The sequence below is a fragment of the Pipistrellus kuhlii genome, unplaced genomic scaffold (assembly GCF_014108245.1).
Source record: "Pipistrellus kuhlii isolate mPipKuh1 unplaced genomic scaffold, mPipKuh1.p scaffold_m20_p_1, whole genome shotgun sequence".
Taxonomy (NCBI): domain Eukaryota; kingdom Metazoa; phylum Chordata; class Mammalia; order Chiroptera; family Vespertilionidae; genus Pipistrellus; species Pipistrellus kuhlii.
The window spans coordinates 39,526,086-39,550,195 of record NW_023425404.1 but is presented as its reverse complement, the minus strand read 5'-3'; the positions used below and the strand labels follow the sequence as shown (position 1 = coordinate 39,550,195).

The 24,110-nt window shown below is 41.0% G+C and overlaps 1 protein-coding gene across 1 annotated transcript in view; it reads left to right on the top strand.

Moving 5' to 3' along the window:
- AQP9 (aquaporin 9) overlaps window positions 1-24,110 on the top strand; it is a 44,738-nt gene that overhangs the window by 6,744 nt on the left and 13,884 nt on the right. The window contains exon 2 of the mRNA XM_036440675.2: window positions 22,888-23,014. Within this exon, the coding sequence (XP_036296568.1) occupies window positions 22,888-23,014 (127 nt within the window). The remainder of the gene's footprint in view (window positions 1-22,887; window positions 23,015-24,110) is intronic.

The window sequence follows — 24,110 nt, the reverse complement described above, 5'->3', positions numbered from 1 at the left end:
CTTTTCATGTGAAATCCCAAAAAGAACATCACTAGTTTTATAGCCTAACATACATTAGCTAGTAGAGGTGTCAAGAGATGATTATATGAAACAGATATGATAATGGCAGGAAATTTTTATTATATATATATATATAAAATTGATTTTTTTACAGAGAGGAAGGGAGAGGGATAGAGAGTCAGAAACATGGATCAGCTGCCTCCTGCACCCCCCCCACTGGGGATGTGCCCGCAACCAAGGTACATGCCCTTGACCGGAATCGAACCCAGGACCCTTGAGTCCCAAGGCTGACGCTCTATCCACTGAGCCAAACCGGCTAGGGCTCATGGCAGGAAAATTTTATAGAAAGTCTATTAGTATAGAGGTTTTGGGTCTCTTTATCACCAGGTGGTTCTGCCATGGCTCCAATGAACACACTGACCATGTGTTTTTCCCCTTGGAACCTCTATATTCTGTGAGCCAGCAAAGGACCTATAGGAAAGTGAGTCTTAAGAGACCCTGTAACTCCTCTCTTGCTTTCTGCCTCAACAGTCTCCTGATCTCTATCTGTCTCCTCTCTACTTGGCTCTATTTAATGCTTTGCAAAGGTATGCCCCCCACTTCAAGCCTGAGGGATTCAGGACAGGGGTCCCCCACAACTAGAGCTATCAGATTGCCAACAGGTAATAGGACAGAAGTCTTCACTGTCAGCATTGCCTTGGCTGATTCTGGCCATGCATAGCTAGTCTACCAGAGGCTTGGAAGGATCCACATCCCTGGGCTCTCACACACTGGCTTTGGGATGAAGTGGTCTCTGTTGTCCAGTCCCTGTATCCCTCAGATGAGGGAACAGAGACCACATGCTCCGTTTCTGTCAAGTGCCCTTTCTACCACAGCAGGATATCAGAGAGACCATCCACAGTCAATCCTACCTGTTTCTTAACTATTGTCTTTTGACTTATGTCCCATACTTAGCCTTTCATGGATATGTACTGTGTACTTGGGTGTCCTGTCACAGCAAGAAAGTCCACACTTCTAAAAATCTGAACACGTGAACAAGCTAACCATGGAGGATTCTTGCTCCGTACCTTCACTGGGGCATAAAAGGGCCCTGAAGCAGGGAGCTAAAGAAGCATAGTCCTCTGCCTTTAAATAGTGATAACATCAAATGACAGTGAATGGGTTAACATTTACTGAACATACCAAGACACTCATTCCTTGAAAAATCTCAAGACATAAGGGGATTGTTCTTATTTTACAGCCGAGGATGTCAAGGATCAGTAGATTAAGCAACTAGACCACAAGCAAGTTAGTGGTGGAGCTGGGATTAGAGTCAAATCTCTGGTCTCTTCACTGTGCTGAAGTTACCATTCTCCTATTTTTTTATTTTTTTTCTAAGAAGATGAGAGCTTCAATTTTTTTTTCTAGTCCTTAAATATTTAAATTTCTCTGTCTTTTTATTGCAGTTAAAACCTCTTGCAATATTGTAAGAAGCTGCAATTGTGGCATTCTTATTTTATTTCAACTTTAAAGAATGTGCTTCTCATGTTTTGCCATTAAGTGTGATGGTTCCTTTAGATTTTTGCTAGACGTCCTTGATCTGAGTAAGGAAATTGGTTTATTCTTTATTTACTAAAGTGTTCATTAGAAATGATCACTGATTTTTTAAAATACCCTTTCTACATCTATTGAGAGAAGCTATTGGGTTTCTTTTCATCTGTTGATGAAGAAAATTACATTGATAAATATGTTTAGCATTAAATTGTCTTTACATTTTTGAGCTTTATTCCTACCTAATCATGCAGCATTCAGTTTGCAATGTTTTTTTTTTTTTTTTAATATATTTTATTGATTTTTTACAGAGAGGAAGAGAGGGGGATAGAGAGTTAGAAACATCTACCAGAGAGAAACATCAGCTGCCTCTTGCACACCCCTTAATGGGGAATTGCCCTCAACCAAGGTACATGCCCTTGACCGGAATCAAATCCAGGACCTTTCAGTCCACAGGCCAATGCTCTATCCACTGAGCCAAACCGGTCTCGGCAGTTTGCAATGTTTTATTAAGGATTTGGATTATAAATTCTTTTTATTATGTTATTCTTGTCAAATTTTATTACCAAGATTATATTAGCCTCATGAAATAAACTGGAGTCCTTTCCATCTCTTTATATTTTCTGGAACACATTGTATAAAATGAGGATTATCTGTTCCTTGAAGATTATTTTGCATGTGCATTGTAAACAACAACGGCAAGTCAGGTGTTTCTGAGAGATTTCTCTAGCAGTTACACCTAATTTAGATTTTCTATTCTTAATTCCATTTTGGCAATCTATATTCTTTCCAGGAAACTGTACTTTGTTTTTGTTTCCAAATGTAATTCTTCAAAATTCTTAATACTTTCAGGATTAATAAAATGAAAGTAATAATTATAATTTCTACTTATAGTGAAGTCCTCTTTAATTTTTAACATGGTTTCTTTGTCTTCCACTCAGTAGTTTGTTTTCTTACAATTCTTTTCTTTAATTGATCAGCTTTCTTTATTTCTCTCTTTTCCCTCTATTTGTCTTTCTATAAGTACTTAACCTTACTTTTTTTAAAAATATACTTTATTGATTTCTTATAGAGAGGAAGGGAGAGGGATAGAGAGCTAGAAACATCCATGAGAGAGAAACACCGACCAGCCGCCTCCCGCACACCCCTCACCAGGGATGTGCCTGCAACCAAGGTACATGCCCTTGACTTGAATCGAACCTGGAACCTTTCAGTCCACAGGCTGATGCTCTATCCACTGAACCAAACCAGTTTTGGCATTAACGTTACATTCTTAAAAAAGATGTATTCTTGAGCTAACAAAATGTGAAGTGAATTAAGATTTTCTGAACAACATTAAAAATTTTTAAATCTTAATTGTAATCAACTATTCCATATTACATGTCATTATTGTCTAATATTTAAATTCTATTCTCACTATTACTGTTATTGGTGTTTTAATAGTGAATACTTATAAGTTTTCTACCATATCCCAGTTCATTTTCTAATCATTACTGCAGACATCCATTATTTTGTTTTAGGTGCAATCTCCTTTGTGTAGTAGAAACTTTCTTTAGGAAATTTTTCAGAGAGGATGTGAGGAATAAACTTTGTTTGACTGAATATGTCTTTATTTCACTCTCAAGACTCAATGTTAAATTTTAGGTTGATGATTGATTGGTTTTCCTTGGCATTTCCAAGGTGTCATCCTAATGTGTCTATTACTGCCAGTGACAAGTCTGTTATTGTTGGTTTAATTTTGTCCTTAGTAGTCTGCATTTCTCTTGTTATATTTGAGTTTCTCTGTCTTTTATTCTGAAATTTCACTATGACATGACTAGGGGTTCATCTTCTATTTAAGGATTTGCAATTGTCACCAGTTCTGGGAAATTCTCAGCTTTATTACATTGCCTCTCAGCCAGACTCTTTATTTTCTTTGTTTAGAACTCCTATTATGCTTGCATATATGCTTGACCCTCTCACTTTTCTTATCTCATTCACTCTTTCATATTTCTATTTCTTTTTAAAAAATATATTTTATTGATTTTTTTTTTTTTTTTTTTACAGATAGGAAGGGAGAGGGTTAGAAACATCAATGAGAGAGAAACATTGATCAGCTGCCTCCTGCACACCCCTACTGGGTATGTGTCCACAACCAAGGTACATGCACTTGACCGGAATAGAACCCGAGACCTTTCAGTCCACAGGACAGTGCTCTATCCACTGAGCCAAACCAGTCAGAGCAATATTTCTATTTCTTAATCTCTCCATAATGAATTTTATGTAGTTGTCTTGAATCAATCTTCCAATTCACTAATTCCCTACACCACACATGTCAAACACAAGGCCCGCGGGCCAAATCCGCCCCGCCAGGCCTTGCAATTTGGCCCGCACCGTGCTGTCATCACTGCACTCCGCTGCGTTCCATCACAATGATGCGCGGTGACATAGGAAGCTTGTGATCTCGCAGGCTGCTTCTCCGGCCTCCGTACTTGCTATCTATTACGCATGCGCATAGATAACAAGTCACAGGAGATTCAGGAGGCATGACCTATAGTCCGGCATCCGATGTGGTTGTGCGGGTGGCAGAGCAGAGGAGAGAGTGAGTGTGCGGGCATAAAAAATACACAGCAGAAGCTGCCAGTTCCTGGCATACAGTGCAGGCATAAAAATCGCAACAGAATCTGCTATCTATACCCAGCCAGGCATTTATTGACTGACTTTGTTTTTCTCCACTCCATCTGCCAAATCAAGCTATCCCTGTGCAGTTTTCAACTTTTTCCTTCTAACGCAGATTTCCAATAAACTACATCTTTTACTGCCAATATTGATCCCAAAATGTCCAGGAAAAGAAAAGTTGACGGTGAAGGCAGACAATTTAATGACAAATGGGAAAATGAATACATGTTTGTGCTTAGAGAGGGCAAACCAATGTGTATATTGTGTTATGAGACAGTGTCGGTGATGAAAGAGTACAATATACATCGTCATTTTGACACCAAACATAATGTTAAGTATGGCAAATATACTTTGGAAGAAAAGCATAAAATTGTTAAAGAACTAAAAGGCAAACTACAATCACAGCAGCAAATGTTTACAAAGGCTACAGCGAAAAATGATGCTGCAGTGAAAGCAAGCTTTATAGTGGCTGAAGAAATTGCCCTTACTTCAAGGTGTTTTTCAGAGGGTGCCTTTTTGAAGCAATGCATGCTAAAAGTGTGTGAGCAAGTATGCCCAGACCAGATACAGAGTTTTCAAAATGTCAGTTTGTCAAGAAACACCATTGCAGATAGAGTTCAAGAACTCTCAGGAAATCTATCATCACAGCTGGCCGAACAGGCATGCAGTTATCTCGCTTTTTCACTTGCTATCGATGAAAGCACAGACAACACTGATACAGCGCAGCTGTCCATCTTTATACGTGCTACGAAGACCGACCTCTCTGTCACTGAGGAACTTTTGGATGTAGCTGCCATGCATGGGACGACGACTGGTAGAGATATATTTGAGGCTGTGGAGAAATCTATAAATAATTTTAAATTACCCTGGGAAAAGTTGGTGGGGCTAACTACCGATGGCGCACCTTCAATGTGCGGAGAAAAGAAAGGCTTGGTTGGACTAATGAAGGAAAGAATGCAAAAAAGTCACTGCCACACACCCTTGATTACTTATCATTGCATTATCCACCAAGAGGCTATGTGTGGAAAAGTTCTGGACATGAATGGCATAATGACCACAGTCATTAAAACTATTAACTTTATATGGGCACGTGGCCTGAATCATCTCCAGTTCCAGCAGTTTTTACAGGAGGTGGGTGCAGAGCATGGAGATGGCTGAGCAAGAGCGCAGTCCTCAAAAGATTTTTTGAGCTCAGAGAACAAATTGCTCTTTTCATGGAAAGTAAAGGAAAGCCCTTGCCTGAACTGTCGGATCCCGCCTGGCTATGTGATTTTGCTATGATGTGTGACATATACGAGCATCTTGCCCAACTGAATCTGAAGCTGCAGGGATGCAAACAAGTCATCACGAAGATGTCTGACATGATCACAGCATTTCAGCGAAAACTTCAACTATGGAAGTCCCAACTAGAACAGGACAAGCTTTCCCGTTTGTTTGAGTATCTCAACCACTATTTCTGGTACTTTTCCTTGCAGTCGGCTGGCTACCAAAGTTAGCCGTTTACTAAGTGAATTTGAGCGGCGCTTCTCTGACTTTAGAACACAGCACTCAGGCTTTGACATCTTTGCCAATCCTTTTACAGTTGATGTCAACAATGTGCCCCATCACCTTCAGATGGAGATAATCGAGCTTCAGTCTGACAGTGGCCTGAAATCAAGGTTTCAGGATGTTGAAATTAAGGACTTCTACCCTCTACTGCCCCCTGACTCAATGCCAGAGCTCCGACTTCATGCTGCCCGTATTCTGTCCATGTTCGGGAGCACCTATCTTTGTGAACAGATGTTTTCAATAATGAATCTGAACAAAAACAAGCACAGATCACGCATTACCGATGACAACCTCCATGCTGTTTTGCGGGTTGCTACAGCCCAAGAAATAAAACTGAACATTGACTCATTGATCCGGGGAAAACGGTGTCAGACATCTAGCCAGAAAACAAAACAATGAGCATTTTAGGTACATTCCAATATTACTGTTTTGCTTGATACCAATATTACTGTTTTGCTTGATAGCATGTGAGTTGGTTAACAGCACTGTTAAGGAAAAGATTGTTCCACTCATTTTAAATTCACATTTCTGGTTAACATTTTCAGTTTATGACTGTTCGGTAAACCATTCGGCCCGCGATTTAGGCTGGATTTTAGATTTTGGCCCCTTCTCTGATTGAGTTCGACACCCCTGCCCTACACAGTTGTATTTAACATCTATTTAACATATTCATTAACTGTAGTTTCATTAATGTTTTCATTTCTAGAAATTCCATTGGTTGTTTTGTTTTTTTCTTACATGTTTATGTCTTTTATCTCTTTAACTCACTAGGCTTAATATATCTATGGTATTTTATAATTATTCTATCACCTCCTTGTTTATTTTATCCACTGACAAAAGGATCATTTCCTTATTGTTTTGTAAATCTGTACTGTAAACACTTCAGGAAGGTTTCCTTTCTCTGTGGGAATTCCATATGGCCAGTACACATTTGCATTTGCTTCTGCTAAGTTGCCCAGGGATTTCACCAATCAGGAAAAAAATTGTATCATGAAATTAAAACAGAAAAAAGGAAACTGATGAATGTGGGTGCCTCCCTGAAGAGCACTTTCCCTGCAGAATGGCTCTCTGGTCCCTTCCTCCCACATGAGATGGATGATCATGAATGACTATAAATCCCATGCTTTCTCTAAATAGGCTGGTTCTCAAATCCTTAGACGCTGAGTCAGTATCAGCTGAAGGGAGATTTTCCTACAGGCTTTCCCTTATTAGTAGTGACATGACGGGCTAGACTAACCTGGAAACTTTGTGAGTTCCAAAGGAACTGGGGAGAAAAGCCAACTTGACTCTGCCTATCAGAACTCTGCTTTTTCATGGTGACCTAGAAATGACTCTGACTTTGAAAGGGGAAATACTTTTGTTTTCTACTTCCCAAAAGTGGGTTTGGTTGGTTTTTCTTTAGTGACAAAGTACATTGCAACATATTCTCATTACTTGACAAGAAAGGAGAACATAAGAATGAGAGCAGAAGTTGACTTGTTTTTACTCATCCACCTTGTGATGAAGATATGACAAAAAGTGAAGGACAGGTGAAGAAGATAAACCTCAAAAGGGAGATAATCAGTAAAATTGATCTAAATGCTCAGACATCCCAGCAGTGATGGTTACTCCCATCATCCTGTGGGCACCATATTTATGTCTGATCTAGGATGGCTACCTAAAAGCAAAGTAAATAGTTAAGCAAAAAGATGCTGGTAAAATTTGCCCAGCCCCTGATCCCTTTTCCATCTTGATAGATTGGCTGGTCATGCTAAGGCACAGACCTGGGATGACCAGTCAATACCAAAAGGAAGTCAGGGCTTAGTCCCTCTCAGACTAGAATCAGCCCATATGCTCTACTTTCTGTCTGAAAGTTTAGTCTTCCTGAGAAGAAAATCTTCTCCAAATCTATGCCTCTATCCACAGTGAGTGGTTAAAAAAGTTGGGGTATGACTCCACTTCTGGGTATGTTTCTGAAGAAACCCAAATCACTAATTCAAAAGCTCTCCTATGTTCATCGAAGGTTTATTATAGATGAAATTTGTGTTATATACTGGTATATACAATGTGTTAACATAAGAAACATTCAAACCTACGGAGAATTTTTATGAGTTTGAGTCAAATAATTGCCGGGAAGCAAAATTCTAAAGGGCTAAGAGAATGCTCTGGAAAATCGCAGTCCTCACCTCACATCACAATAAAAAAAAAAAAAAGAGGCTTGAAGGGGTTACATGAAATCCATTGATGACAGATTAGGGAGGCAGGAGAACAAAGGGGTGCGGAGCTCTGGACTGGATAAAAAGTAGTGATAGAGTTTTGTGTTAAAAACTCTGGGGAGGGAGGGTATCTACGGGAGGGGGAAGGCATTGGTATATGAACAAAAATAATAATTTAATAAAAAAATATATTTTTAAAAAAAGTAGTGATAGACCCATACTTTTACATAGGTGGGTACAGGATAGTTATTAACACAATAATAACGAGAGAACTTGTGGTCTGTGCCCAGGATTTGTGGTCTGTGTCTAGGATTTGTGGTCTGTGCTCAGGATTTGTGGTCTGTGCCCAGAAGCATCTGAATAAAGCAAAGTTACTAACTTCCCAAAGATATGTTATCAGAAGATGCAATAGATAGGCTCAATTAAGGTAAATATTTACTTTTATCAGGAAGATTCTAGCCTAGGATGTGACTACTTTCCTTGAACTGCTTTTATCAATAGTTATAACAGTTTAATATCAGACCATCCTATGTGGATACTTTAGGTCTCTGAGTTTATAAGGCTGCCATTCAGGCATCCCTGAGCTTGTCAGGTTTAGTATGTGGAATATTCAAAGAATGGAATCTTTCCATTTGTGACAGCATGGATTATGAAATAGGTCAATAAGAGAAAGACAAAAACCATGTGATTTCACTCATCTGTGGAATCTAAAGAAAAAAAATAAAATAGAAATAGACTCATTAACACAGTGAACATACAGATGGTTGCCTGAGGGGAGGGGACTTGGGGGAATGGGTGATAAAAGTGGTGGAATTAAGAAGCACAAATTGGTAGTCACAAAATAGTCAGGAATGTTAAGTACAGCATAAGGAATACAGTCAGTAATGTAATAACTATATGGTATCAGATCAGTACTGGAAATGTTGAGGGGAACAGTTTGTAAAAGTATGATTGATTGTCTAGTCACTGTGTTGTACACCTGAAACTAATACAAAATAATATTGAATGTAAACTGTAATTGAAAAAATTTAAATAAAAGAGTTCATTGCAAAGGGATGCATCCATGAAATGAACTCATAGCTATTGAAGATAGAGAAGTCAGTCTTCATATGCTGATATGGAATGGCTCTCTAAGCTATCAGATGGAAAGAGTAGGCAGAGAATAGTATTTATCAAATACTCCTGTTGGTATACACACATTTTTTAAAAATTTCTTTATTGATTAAGGTATCACATATTTGTCCTAAACTCCCCATTCCAATCCCCCACACACACACTCGTGCCCCCATGCCCCTATTGTTCTCGACCACTGGTTAGGCTCATATGTGTGCACATAAGTCCTCTGGTTGATCTCTCCCTTTTATCCCCACCCTCTCTTTGAGGTGCAACAGTCTGAAACATGGCTCCTTATCTCTGCGTCTTCTTGTTCATCAGTCTATGTTGTTCACCATTTCCCCTAGATGAGTGAGATCATGTCCTACTGGAAATATACTTATAAGAATAAAAAATGAGACAAGCATTTGTTATGCTAATAATCGTTATGCTGAAAGGCATATCAATCAGTCTGTAGAGAGTTTCTTTCTGGGCCACCAGTTCTTTTGAGACCCAATTTCAATGGGCAAATGGTGGTAATGCAGGTCCAACCCTCTCTGTTTGGTCCTGGGCAACCTGCAGTGATACACAGCTGCTGACTGCTATTATGGCAAGGCATCGTCAGCGTCTTCCATCTCTGGACTGTTTCTCTTTGTCTTCATGGTTGGAGTAGTCCTGTCAATCCCTCTCTGTTGCCAGAATCCACATGGTCTCAGAGTTGTTTTCCAAAAATATACAAACATATTCTCGACCAAAAGTTAATAAAAGAATATTTTTTATAAATTTGACTTGGGATCCTTTTTCATTTTTTGCCCAAATGATTTTCCTCTGGCTTGTTTTGACACCATGTGTGTTTTTCATGGGTGTCTTGCTGATAGCATTACAATTAATTTTCTAAAGTACAAATTTTCTAAATGTAATTTACTTTTAGGATATTTTTCCTTACATGATATTCTTCTACTTTCCCCCTTTTTTGATTTAAATATTAGGAGGCTTTTGAAAATTTTATAATGTAGTCTTGATAGCTTTTAAATTTTAATTTTTTGCACTATAATATGACTGCTTTAGGTTCATTTCCTGTTGTGAGGTTTTATCCTGAGATGAACTACCAATAAAAATGTTAGTTAACACTTTAGGAACTGCTTTTTGTCCAGTTCAATTAGTTTTTCTAGGATATTTGCTTATTTCAATTAACCAATTTAAATTAGCCTGAAAACTTGTCTACTATTTTACTGTCAAATATAGATATTACTCTAAAACAATCTTATTTTGCCATGTAAACATTAGGGGAAAGGATTATTTGCCTTCTTGAGTAGGCCCTGAGCATTCCTGGTACTAGGCTGGATTTAGATATCAAAAACCCACTTCCCCACACCATGTTTACAAGACAACTCAAATAAGTCTTGTAGTGCAAAGGCAGCTGCTGTCAGCCAAGTCTCTGTCTTTTACCCGGGTCCCAAATTGAGCTGGTTACACACATTTTTTTGGCAGAATATACCATAAAGTACTGATATTAATTACCTGTGGAGAATAAAATATAAAATCTGGGGGTGGAAAAGAGACCAATTTCTTATATTTTATTGTCTACCCTTTGTAACTGAAAACTTTTTACATGCCCATGTACATTTTCTTCACTCCTTTTGTTGCAGATAAGTTGCCAGGCGGTGCAGAAGAATTAAACCAGCCAGGCACTCAGAGAATATTCAGAAAAGTTGCCTTTATTGCAGATTGTACTAGTGCTGTGACTCTGGGAAGTCAGTTCCAAATCCAAAGTGATGAATATGGATGAAGCTTTCCCTTTATACCCTTTAGTTCCTTTGTCCCCCAAATATGGATCAGGCTTCTAGACCCTTCTCGGGCTTTGCAGCTCCCCATGAGAATGGATGGGGGAAGTGAGACCACCCTCAGAGACCTGCCAGCACTAGTGCCAGACCCTCTGGGGATTGTACATGGTTCATGGTTTATGGCCTCTGTAAAATGGGTGTATTCCTGGAAACAGGTTCTGCAAGGCAGGACAGGCATCACAGATAAGAATGGAGTTTGATAAGAATGGAGTTTATTGGCGAGCAACAGTGTGCGGCAGAAGGCAGAAGGCAGGTGACTAGCACAGATTCAGATAGCTAGCCACTGAAATGTCTTCTTTTCCCCTTCTCCTGTTGCCCATAAAAGAGTTCACTCAAGCAGAGTTTGTCCCTCCCAAGTGCTTTAGGGAATTGCTTGAAATAGGATCTGAAGAACACTAGCTCCATGAAATGCAGATAAAAATTAAGTGAAAAAAACGATGCTGTCTTTCCCAAATATACCTGGGAAACACTGGCTTAAACCAAGCTAAGCAATTTTTCTCAACTGTGGAAATTGCCATGTTCACTGGAAATCTCTAAGAGGAATAGAATATGTAGCCATCCCTAGATTGACTTTTTTACATATTCCCAACACACTTTTTTTTTGAGGAGCATCTCATGAAACTATTGATCTGTTAAATATGTTTTAGGAATTGAAGGGCCTAGCATAAATCTAAATCAAATCAGCTTCCAGAATTCCTCTCAAGAGTCTCCAGGACTCCAGTTTGAAAGTGAGCCACGGTATACTTGACATCATTGGGCTACTGGATAAACAGAGAATTGACCTTGGTAACCTTCATCCACACACAGCACACTTAGACCCATGGTCATCCCAGTATGAACATGCTTGATAAAGAAGTACATTCTTGGATTCTTACTCTGGCCCTGGGATTATGATCAAGCTCTTGTCAAAGCTAGCATTATTTGGGATGAGTTGAGGGATATGAATGCCTGGTGTAGGCCAGAAAAGAAGAGCATTGTTTTTTTCAGCCTAGCAGAAATAATAGAGGTTAGTCACCTTTCATTTCTGAGGCCCAAGTCTGTTCTTGGTACTTTTTTTCCCCGGAAAGCACTGAAGTTGGCTATTTGCCTATTCACCTGCTTCTCAAATCTCAGATTTGAGATTCTTCTCTTTTTATGAGCCTGCCCTAATGTCATCTCTTTCAAGTACAGCTGGTTCCTAAGGGTTGATTGATATCCTGATATTCTCTCATGCTGCATGCCACCAAATACTTTATTTGTAACCACAAAGTCCAGGTTTCAGTCCTGGTTCTTTGTGACTATTTTTTTGTTATGATTAAGAAAGTTTTGTTTTTTAATTAGGAAACTAACTGACTGGAAAGCCATGCACACCTATGCATTCTGTCCTAACAAAGGGAACAAGGAGACCCACTGAGACAGCAGCAGTTGTCATGGGAGAAACACAGGGTTGAGAACCAAAGGACTGCCTGCAGACTCGGATTCTGTCACTAATTAGCTGTATGAATTCCATCAAGTCTTCCACTTTTTATTTTTATTTTTTTTATTATTTTTTTAAAATATATTTTTATTGAATTTTTACAGAGAGGAAGAGAGAGGGATAGAGAATTAAAAACATTGATGAGAGAGAAGCTCTATCCATTGAGCCAAACCGGTTTTGGCCCGTCTTCCACTTTTTAAATGGGATTAAGTATTGTAAAGAATGATGGAAGTAACATGTGTGAGAATGCCTGGCTCAAACCATACATACTGTAAATAAGTGCCCATTCGCCCATCCAGTGGTCAAAAATTTGTGCAGTCACACCCGGGCCTTACCACTCGCTGCCTGTGTGAACGTGAGACATTCTCTCTCTCTCTCTCTCTCTCTCTCTCTCTCTCTCTCTCTCTCTCTCTCTCTCTCTCTTAAATATATTTTATTGATTTTGTACAGAGAGGAAGGGAGAGTTAGAGAGTTAGAAACATCGATGAGAGTCATCGATCAGCTGCCTCTTGCACACCCCCTACTGGGGATATGCCTGCAACCAAGGTACATGCCCTTGACCAGAATTGAACCCGGGACCCTTCAGTCCCCAAGCCGACGCTCTATCCATTGAGCCAAACCGGTTTCAGCGTGAGACATTCTCTCTCTTTTTTTTTTTTTTATAAATATATTTTATTGACTTTATTGATTTTTTTACAGACAGAAAGAGAGAGGAATAGAGAGTTAGAAACATCGATGAGAGAGAAACATTGATCAGCAGCCTCTTGCACCACCCCTACAGGGGATGTGCCCGCAACCAAGGTACATGCCGTTGACCGGAATCGAACTCGGGACCTTTCAGTCTGCAGGCCGACACTCTATCTCCTGAGTCAAACCGGTCTTGGTGAGACATTCTCTTGACCTCTTAACCTTTCTAAGCTTTGTTTTCTTATTTGGAAAATGGAGACAGTAAGAGGACCTGATTCATAGAAGTTGTTGTATGAAAAGCGCTTAGCTCATAAAAAGCACTCAATAAATATCAGTTGTTATTATTATCATTACATGTTCCAATGGATATAGTCACGTAAACTAAACATGTGTATATAATCTGGCGGAGCAGAATGTGGGACTTTTAGCAATGCATGCCTACAGCACGGGTGGGAAAGCCAAGGTTTGCAGAGAATGCTGTACGGGTAGATTGGCATTTTTTTCTCCTTTCTCTCAAATTACAAAAAACAAAAAAAAAAAAAAAAAAAAAAAAAACCCTAAAATGTTTGTAGAAGGAGAGAAATAGCTCCCCAACTGACTCCCTTCTCCAGAGAGAGGACTATGTTTTTTGGTCTCCCTAGCACCACTCTCTTAAAGTTGGACCTGTAGTCGTCCTTCATTGGAAGGCAGTCCAGAGTCTTCCTCCAGGAACTAGGAGGAGTGCTGCATCTTAGCTCAGGTGTGTTCTGCGATATCAGGGGCCAGGAAGTCTCTGGCACCAAAACCTAAATGGCTTTCTCTTTCCAGGGTTTAAAAATGCAATCAATAGCCCTGAATCTTATTGTGACCAAGGAGGTAACATGTATGTGTGAGGTGGACATGATGGGGTCAGGGAGGAAGTAGATAATATGTGCCTTATCGTAGGAGGCACCTGCCACCCAGACCTTGTCCACTGTGGCTGAGCAGGAGTGGTGTAAATCTTGATCAGATTGACCAGTTTTTCAGGAATTTCCAGACCTCGATTTCTATTTATAATTTTTCTGTTTTTAAAAACTGGCAACAATTACTAAAATTAAGAAAAATGACCAGGTGGGCCAAACAAAACACTTCTATGAGACAGTCCTACTTACAGGCTATTTTCAGCTATGGACCACCAGCCTGTGATTATTCTACAGTGTCCTTAACCACATTCTACAAAAACAAAATAATCACTAGGAAAAGGCAATGGGGAGATTGTGAGGGCCCAGGGCTTCTGTTCAATACCATTGGTTTGTAAGAGGCCTGGCTATTGGAAATCTAATTCCTGTATGCAAGACTGTGATCTCCTCGGCTATCCCAACCCCTCCTACCACCCAAATTTGTTGAGACAATAGTAAGAAAACCATTTTTATTTCAGTCACTACCAACAGGAATCTTGATCTCATGTAATCTTAATCAAGTTTCTCAGTAGGGCCTAGCTGTTGTACACACACGTGCATATATTGTATAGCTCAGATTTAATAGTATTATGTCAGGTGATTCACTAATTTTAAGTATTGATAAAATGATTCACGAATTTGGGGAGATTTAAATGTTGAAATAACTATCTTCTTAGTAAAGCTGAATTACAAAACTATAGCTTTATGCACACTTTTCCCAGGCATAAAGACTTAAACCATTCATTAATAACAAGCTTACAACATGAAATGACAGTACCACACTTCATCTATACTTTTCTTATGATTCTTACCAGTTTTCAGCCATCTTATCTCTTTTATTAGCCTACAAGTTTTCAGAGCACCTGTGTGTGTGTGTGTGTGTGTGTGTGTGTGTGTGTACGTGCGCATGTGCGCACACGCATGCACGCTTTGTTTGGTTTTTATATATTTTTATTGATTTCAGAGAGGAAGGGAGAGGAAGAGAGAGAGAGAAACATCAATTATGAGAATCATCTATTGTCTGCCTCCTGCATGCCCCCAACTGGGGATCAAGCCCACAAGCTGGGCATGTGCCATTGACTGAAATTGAACTTAGGACCCTTTAGTCCACTGGCTGATACTCTACCCATTTATAGAGCTCTATCCAAAACCAGTGAGGGCTGTGGTTTGTTTGTTTGTTTGCTTGTTTTTAAAATAGTTTTCCATCCTTGCTAGTACCAAATACTATTCATGGCACTTAGAATTTTCAAATGTACACATGGAGGAGAGAAAGGAAGAAATAGTTGAATGATAGCCAAGTCCCAATTAGAGTTACTTGTAGATGTGTGTGGGGATCTTATTTTCTGATAATTTGGTATTTTGAAAGACAGACTATTAAATCTGGACAAACCACTTATTTGGCTCAGATACAGGTGAGGGCAGTTCAGTATAACTGAAGGAACATGGAACTTTGAACACAAATGTTAAAATTAGATTCAAAAATATCTTTATTTGTCCTCAGGCAAATTCATTTCTTTTTTTTTTTTAAATATGTTTTTAATCAATTTTTAGAGAGAGAGTAATGGAGAGGAGTAGAGAGATAGAAACATCAAGGATGAGAGAGAATCACTGACTGGCTGCCTCCTGCATGCCCCTATTGGGGTTCAAATCTGGCCTGGGTGTTCCCTGACCAGAAATTGAACTGTGGCCTTTTGGTTCATGGGTTGACATTCAACCACTAAACCACACTGGCTGGGCAGGGCTCATATTTTTACATACTCAATGGAAAAATACTTATTAAGTGTGTTTTGTGCTATGTACTGTTCTAGGAACATCTTGGTCTATATCTTAAAGGAAGTATCTAATAGATGTGCAAGAGATTTGAGAAAGGTCAGATGAAAGAAAATTCATGGGCTTATCATTCTCTCTCCCCATCCCCAGCATTTTGAATCATGATCATCATTTCATCACATTAAGTTTTACAATGTGTCCAGAAATTGTCTTGTTATAGAGGTCATGGCTCAGTTGGGAATTTCCCAGCAGTCCCAACTTACATTTCTTAGAAATCATACCTCCCACTTTTCACATTCTACCACAAACTAACTTTTTCTTTTGAAAAGGCATTTATGCCGGGTTTTTTCCATGCCTGTATTTAGATATTTTAATATCTCTTACAAAATATTGTTTAAGCATGGAATATAAAGAAGCCTAAGCTGGAGGAGATCCAAGATGGCAGCATAGGTAAAAATCTAAACTGCCATGCACTACAATTTCAAAACTACAACTAAAAGACAAAACGCCTATCACCCAGAACCATGAGAAAACTGGCTGAGTGGAAGCTCTACAACTAGACTGAAATAGAAAGGAGCATTCAGGGCACAAGTGCTGAAAAACTGAGGTACAGAGGCGCACACGCAATATGGGCTGGTGGCAGATCCCGGCTGGCGGAGGGCCTTGCTTTCTTCAACCCAAAGAGAGACAAGCTCCCAATCTCTTTGAAATCCAGTTTCTGGGGAGAAGCTGGATTTCTGCCATTGGGTTGAAAAGTGAGGGTGACTTGCTTGCAGAGCTGCGTGCAAGAATAATTGTTTGTTGTGCTGGGGCGTGAGACATGGGGATGCAGTCAGAGAGGCAAAGAGGATTGACTGGCATCCATGGCTGTTTACCATGCCCCAGCCTAGTGACACCCTGAGACCTCGCCCTGCACAATCTACAAACATATCCAAGCTCCCAAGCAGCAGCTTTTGCTTATGAATGGCCTTCTCTATTGCAGTTTAACTTAGCAAACTTGCAACCTGGTGCAGACAGCTCCAAAGCCTCCAAGCTCCAAGCAGGGAGGAGAGGACTGTGGTTCTCACTGTAGCGCCTGCAGGATGGCCTCAGACAGTAGCTGAACTGCACCCCATTGGAGATCCAGAAGCCAGTGTACCTGCTGGTTAGTGTGAGACACCAGATTTCAACTCCTCACATCCATAAGTGACACATTCGGGAGGTGGACTCAGTGAGCACTCACTGAAACAAGGCCTACACCATAAGCATGTCTCCAGCGCAGCAGTTCTTCCATTACAGACACAGCAGGTCCTGACAGCCAATCGGCCTGGAGGTCAATTCCTCCCAGTGTACGAACAGCAATCAAGGCTTAACTACACCAAGACTTTGCATTCAGCCCGCAAAGGGGTGTACCAAGAGTGATCACCTCGGGTAGTTGGGGAAGCTGAGCTACTGGCCCCTATATATCACCCACCACACAAAGCCACTCCATCAACACAGGCAGACAACCAAAATGCAGAGACACAGAAGCATGTCACAAATGGGAAAGATGGAGGAAAGTAGACTACTGGACAACATGGAGTTCAGAATCACATTTATAAGATTACTCAAGAATCTTCTAAAAACCACTGAGAAACTTGAAGAGACCTTCAAGGACCTTAATGAGAATGCCAAAAAAATAAAAAAGTGGAAAGGGACCAGTCAGAAATTAAGCATACACTGTCTGAAATAAAGAATACACAGAAACTCAACTGTAGATCAATGTACCCTAAGAGTCAAACCGAAGATCTGGGATATGAGGAAACAAAAAACACCCAACCAGAGAGGCAGAAAGAAAGATGAATCCAAAATTGGAGGATAGTGTAAAGAGCCTCTGGGACGGCTTTAAGTGTACCAACATCCAGATTTTTGGGGTGCCAGAAAAAGAGAGCAGGATAGGCCTATTGAAAGAAATTGAAAGAAATAATGACAGAAAACTTTCCCTACCTGGTGAAAGAAATAGACTTACAAGTCCAGGAAGCACAGAGAACTCCTAACAAAAGGAATCCGAAGAGTAACACACCAAGACACATCATAATTAAAATGCCAAGGACAAAAGACAGAATCTGGAAAGCAGCAAAAGAAAAACCGTTAGTTACAGTACCTACAAGGGAGTATCCATACGACTGTCAGCTGATTTTTCAACAGAAACTATATAGGCCAGAAGGGAGAGGCAAGAAATATTCAAAGTGATGAACAGCAAGAACCTACAACCAAGATTACTCTACCCAGCAAAGCTATCATTCAGAATTGAAGGGCAGATAAAGAGCTTCACAGACAAGAAAAAGCTGAAGTTCCTCACCACCAAACCAGGATTATATGAAATGCTGAAGGGTATTCTTTAAGAAGAGGAAGAAGAAAAAGGTAAAGGTAAAAATTATGAACAACAAAAAGACATCAAATACTGTGTTTCCCCGAAAATAAGACATCCTCTGAAAATAAGACATACTTACAGGTTTCCTTCTGAGTGAAATATAAGGCATCCCCCCAAAATAATCCCCCCCTCCCCCAGGCTAAACATAGATTTGGTCCACTGATTCTGAAAGAAATGGAGTCACAAGAAATTCACCAGGAAATTCAGGAATTGGATTGTTATGATGATGATGTTCCAGAAGATGATGACATGATTGTCATTGAATAAATGAGTAAATTCTTGATACTGTAGGATTCACAGTTTGTCTGGTTTGTGTTGACAACTACCATACTACCGTATACAGGTAATAAATTTCCTTTATTTTCATTTAACAATAAATGTGTACTGTATTCTTCTTCATGGAAAAATAAGACATACCCTGAAAATAAGACCTAGCGCATCTTTGGGAGTGAAAATTAATATAAGACACTGTCTTATTTTCGGGGAAACAGGGTATGTACCTACCAACAAGTGAATCTGAAAATCAAGTGATTAAAAAATCTGAAGAATAGAATGGACTGGTGGGTATAGTAGAATCATGGACATAGAAAGCGAGTGGACTGACAATTCTCAGGGAGAAGGGGGTCTGAGGGGTGCAGGAAGAGATTGGACAAAAATCTTACACCTATAGATGAAGACAGTGGTGGGGGGTAAGGGCATGGGGTGGGGTGGGGAGTCAGGTGGAGGGGAGCTATGGGGGTGAAAAAGGAACACCTGTAATAATCTGAACAATAAAGATTTTTTTTATTTTTTAAAAATATATTTTATTGATTCTTTTACAGAGAGGAAGGGAGAGGGATAGAGAGCTAGAAACATCGATGAGAAACATTGGCCAGCTGCCTCCTGCACACCCCCTACCAGGGATGTGCCTGAAACAAATGTACATACCTTTAATCGGAATCGAACCTGGGACCTTTCAGTCTGCAGACCGACGCTCTATCCACTGAGCCAAACTGGTTTCGGCAATAAAGATTTATTAAATTTAAAAAAAGCTCAAGCTGCCCTAGTAGGCATTTTAATCTTAGTGGGATACCACAAGGCAAAGTGGAATATATTGAAATGACATTGTAAAAACATGGTAGAAGAAGCAGAAGAGCCCTTGAGGCCTTAAATTGTCAGAAAAGTCCAACAAAAATAGAGTATGTTAGATCATTGTATAGAATAGAATGAGTTTGGTTGAGGGGGATGTCGGGCAAAAAGTTTCTGCTGAAGGCATAGTATGAGCAGGTATATAGAGATGGGAATGGGTGTCATGAGTTCAAAGCATTCGAGTGACCAGGGTGCCAACCTGGCTGATACAGAGATTTATGCTGAAGAGTATGGGGCAGAAAGTGTGGGGACATGAAGCAAGGCACTGGAGAGAGAGCTTCTGGGCACCAGGCTGAGGGGTTTGTGCTGGCCCTTCCTCAGCAATGGGGGGGCGGCAGATATGAACCATGCCTCATCTGGCACTGGCTGGGGAGACACTAGAAGTGAGGACACTAGTCAGAGGCTACAGAAGAAGGCTCAGAAGGTTGGGGAATGGTTGGCTATGGGTGGCGAAGAGAAGAGGACAGAATACTAAAGGATTCCAGAATGCTTGGCTTGGGTGTTTGGGAATGACTGGCGGTATCTTGCCCACCAATCAGTCTTTTGTAGGAGCTCTGCCTTTCAAATGGCTTTCCTTTCCGCTGAGTTTTTCGGGTTTGTTTGTTTGTTTGTTTGTTTTCCCTCCTGGAACCTAGAGATTTTTTAATTTTTTTAAAGAAAGAAGAGAACATGTTCCTGCTGCAAGTTTATTTGGCATCTAATCCCTTTTGCGTTCACTCATAGGTGTTTCTAGCTCTCTACCTCTTGGTCTGGAGCCAAGTCAGGGATGAAAGTCAAAGGCAGCCTGAGTTCTCCCTTGGAGATATCAACCCCTCCCACTTTTCTCTACTTTCTTGCCATTAGAACTAGCATAGTCATTATATCTTGGGACTGGGGACTGCAGGGGGTTTTAAAGTCATCTAGATGATTTCTCTGCCTTTAAGAAGGAGCAAATCCTCCCAAATGTATTAAATATCCTATGTTTGCAAATTGCATTTCTCTGAAGGACCTCACCAATGAGCCTTGGGAAAGCTATTTAGAATTAATTGATCACTATCAGGAAATTGTTTATGTGCAACCTCTCATAGTTCAGCTTCCAATTTCCCTTCTCATTCTTTTGTGAAGAGACACAATAGATATTGTCTCACTTACCATAATGTTCTCAAGTTTCATCAATATTGTTCCAAATGGCAAGATTTCATTCTTTTCATGGCTGATTTATTAAATGTTTCCTTAATGGGCCATGATTAAATGGTTTTAATTAGCTATTCAATAAATATATGGACACTTTATTTATTTATTAAAAAAAATTTAAGCCGAAACTGGTTTGGCTCAGTGGTAGAGCCTCGGTCTGGGGACTGAAAGGTCCCAGGTTCAATTCCAGTCAAGGGTATGTACCATGGTTGCAGGCACATCCCCAGTGGGGGGGGGTGCAAGAGGCAGCTGATCGATGACTCTCTCTTCCTCTCTGTAAAAAATCAATAAAATATATTTTAAAAAAAATTTAAATATATTTTATTGATATATTTATTTATTTTTTTACAGAGAGGAAGAGAAAGGGATAGAGAGTTAGAAACATCGATGAGAGAGAAACATCGATCAGCTGCCTCTTGCACATCCCCCACTCTATCCACTGAGCCAAACGGGGTTCAGCCACTTTATTTATTTTTGACATATTTTTTAAATAGCAGAAAACACATGGTGCTATGGTCTCAATGCTGGTGCTTCCCCTCTCCATCTCAACTTCACTTATTGAAAATCTAATGCCCAAGGTAACGGTATTAGGACGTAAGGCCTTTGGGAGATAATGAGGCTCTGAAGGCTGAGCCCTCGGGCGTGGGATTAGTGCCCTTATAAAAAGACATCCCAGAGAGCTGGATTGCCCTTCCACCATGTGAGAACACAGAAGTCTGCAACCTGCATCAGGACCTCACCTGGTCATACTGGCCCTAATCTGAGAGTTTCAGCCTCCAAAACTGAGAAATATCGATAAGTTTCTATTATTCATTAGCTATCCAGTCTGTGGTATCTTGTTAGAGCACCACAAATGGACTGAGACACATGGTAAAAAAAGGAAAGGGATATGCAATGAACAGTTTTTTCCCAACACCTGTCTCAGCCATCTCATTTCCTGATGCATGTGTGTTCATGGAGACAGCCGATGCATATAAAAATAAATATATATAATGTATTCTTAATACAGTTCGGCAGCGTGCTTTAATAACGCTTTGTATCTTGTTTTTAGGTTTAATAATATACCTAATATATCTCTCTCATAGATGTTTCTAGCTCTCTACCTCTCTCCCTTCCTCTCTGTAAAAAATCAATAAAATATATTTTTAAAAAAATTTAGCTTGCTATACTTAACTCACCCCTAGTGCCTTGGCAGGGCCAGACCAAATGATTCTGTGGGCCTTATATAGCCCATGGGCCAGACGTTCTCCACCCCTGGCTTACAGCAATGTACTTGGTGCCATGCAGAAGCAGTAAGTTGGGCAGCCTCTGCTCCCAGCAAACTATAGCCCAATCAGGAAGAAAAGACATGGGGATGAGGAAGGCTGATTGCCATTTCAATTGCCCTGCAGTATTCCCTGGTTTTCCAGCACACTAGACTCTTCCTAATAGCCTGTACATAACTTAGATGAAATTTCAGCCTGTTAGATGTGCAGATGATTGTGAGACGGACCTGGCCTATACTGGAGATTATAAGCTCAGGTGCCTATAGGGGCCAAGAAGGAGAACTAAGTGGGCAAAGTGGAGCGAGCCAATTGAAAGAGCACAGCTCTATTTAACGGGGCAGCCAACTTTGCTCCAGGATATTCTTTCCTTATGGGTTGCTAGATCTGGTTGATTAAAAGGAATCTATGGATAAAAGTCATATGGGGTCTTTTTGTTTTATTTCTTACAACCTCATGTGAATCTATAATTACCTAATAACTAGAGGCCCAGTGCACAAAATTCATGCACCTGGGGGAGGGGGTGTCCCTCAGCCTGGCCTGTGCCCTCTCACAATCTAGGACTCCTCGGGTAGGGTCCCTAGGCCTGGCTGGCCATTAGGGCCTATCTGGGCTTTCCTTCCCCCAAATGCCGGCAGCTGGCCCCATGGCCACTGCTTGCCATCAGTGTGGCGCTGACTGGCCTGTGCCCTCTCTCTTCCCCGCCATTGGTTGCCTCCCTCTGCGAGCAACAGGTATGATATGCGACTGCTGGCCAGCCTCGCACACCCACCACAGCATCACTAGCCAGTGGCCTGGGCCTCCCTTTGTGAGGCAATCATGGGGTGGTGGCAGAGCCCCCCACCAATTGCATTGCATTCCCCTTGGCTGGCCTGGCACCAGTGCATGCCATAGGATGGTCATCTGGAAGGTCATCCAGATGGTTGTTCTGCTGTTTGGTTGTTAGGTCGATTTGCATATTACCTTCTTATTATTTAAATTAAAAGTTTGATTTAAAATAAAAACAAATAATAATAATAAAAGTAATTTTAAAAGCCAGAAACCTGGATCATTGTGTGAAGTTACCTGATACATAAATGTAGGATCTGTGCTCAGCCGGAGCATTGTAATTCGATTTTCACAAAGCCTGTGGCATCCCAATCCATGAATTTGCTTAAAAAGCACTTCTTGTTACTTTGTCACAGTCTTTGACAGTGGCCATCTCCACTCACTTGTTGAGTTTCCTCTCATTCCAGGTCCTCGGATGTGGCTGTGTTGCCCAAGCCATCCTCAGTCGAGGACGTTTTGGAGGAATCGTCACTGTTAATGTTGGATTTGCAATGGCGGTCACCATGGCCATTTATGTGACTGGGGGTGTCTCCGGTAAGTAAGAGAAATAATAGCAGCTGCCATTATCTCAACCATTTCCATGTGCTAGCACAGTGCTGGGTGCTTTCTATACCTTCATGTATTTAGAGCTCAGCATCCTGAAAGAAATGTGTATTTGGTTCTATTTTCACAGTTGATAAAACGAAAATTTCCAGAAAATGGCAAGTGATGTGTGCGCAGGCAGCTTTTAGCAAGAGACAGACATGGGAGTTAGAACTGAGTTCCCTATCTGGCCACTACATCGTACTTTTCACCTGTCTTTTCCTTGCTCTTCCCTGGAAACTATTGCCCGGATGCCGGGTGAATAGCCCAGTGAAGACGCCACTGCACAGAGGCCCACTACCTGCCCCTTCGTCCGCAGCACTCAGAGTCTGGGCCACCGGCTGGGCTTTCATGGAAGCGCAGGTCTGGCCCAGAGGCCTTGGTGTAATTCTGCCTGGGAACGAAGGAATGGACTGTGAGAACGATCTGGTTCCAAAGGCTCTTGGGATCTTTCAGCAGCTGGTCTGGGTGCTCAGAACACTAGGACGAGATTGTTGGTGGTGAGGGGAAAAGGTAATCATGCATGCTGGGCAATGTGCTGGCTGCTGGCATGCTTACCTCTCTCCCCTCTCCAGCAGGACTCAGAGGCAGGCATTAGTGTTTCCCTTCCACAGAGAGCACTGGGGCTCTGAGAAGTTACATGAATTGCCAGAAGTCTCACAGCTGGTAAAGGGACAGAACAAAGAGTTGACCCAGGCCACCATGACAGGAAAACTCATGTTATTGCACAACATTCCCAACAGCCTAAGAGGGAAGGGCGTTACAGGCAGGGCACTTCATTGCAGCCCTGAAGAATGATAGCCTTGCCTCCCTGGGAGCCTCCCTGGGCTGGGCACCTGGAACTGTCATTTGCTCGCTGCCACCCTTTCCATCTCGCAGTCGATGTTGATCCGGGGGCAGTCCAGGTGACAGATGCCTGTCATGTCATTTGTTTGACATGAGCAGTGTTTTCGTTCAAACTCCAGCCGAGCCTCTGCTGTGATCCCAGCGCTGTACTGCGGACCCGAGCCTCAGGGGTAACCGGGGCTCCATCTTGAAAGTGCCGAGG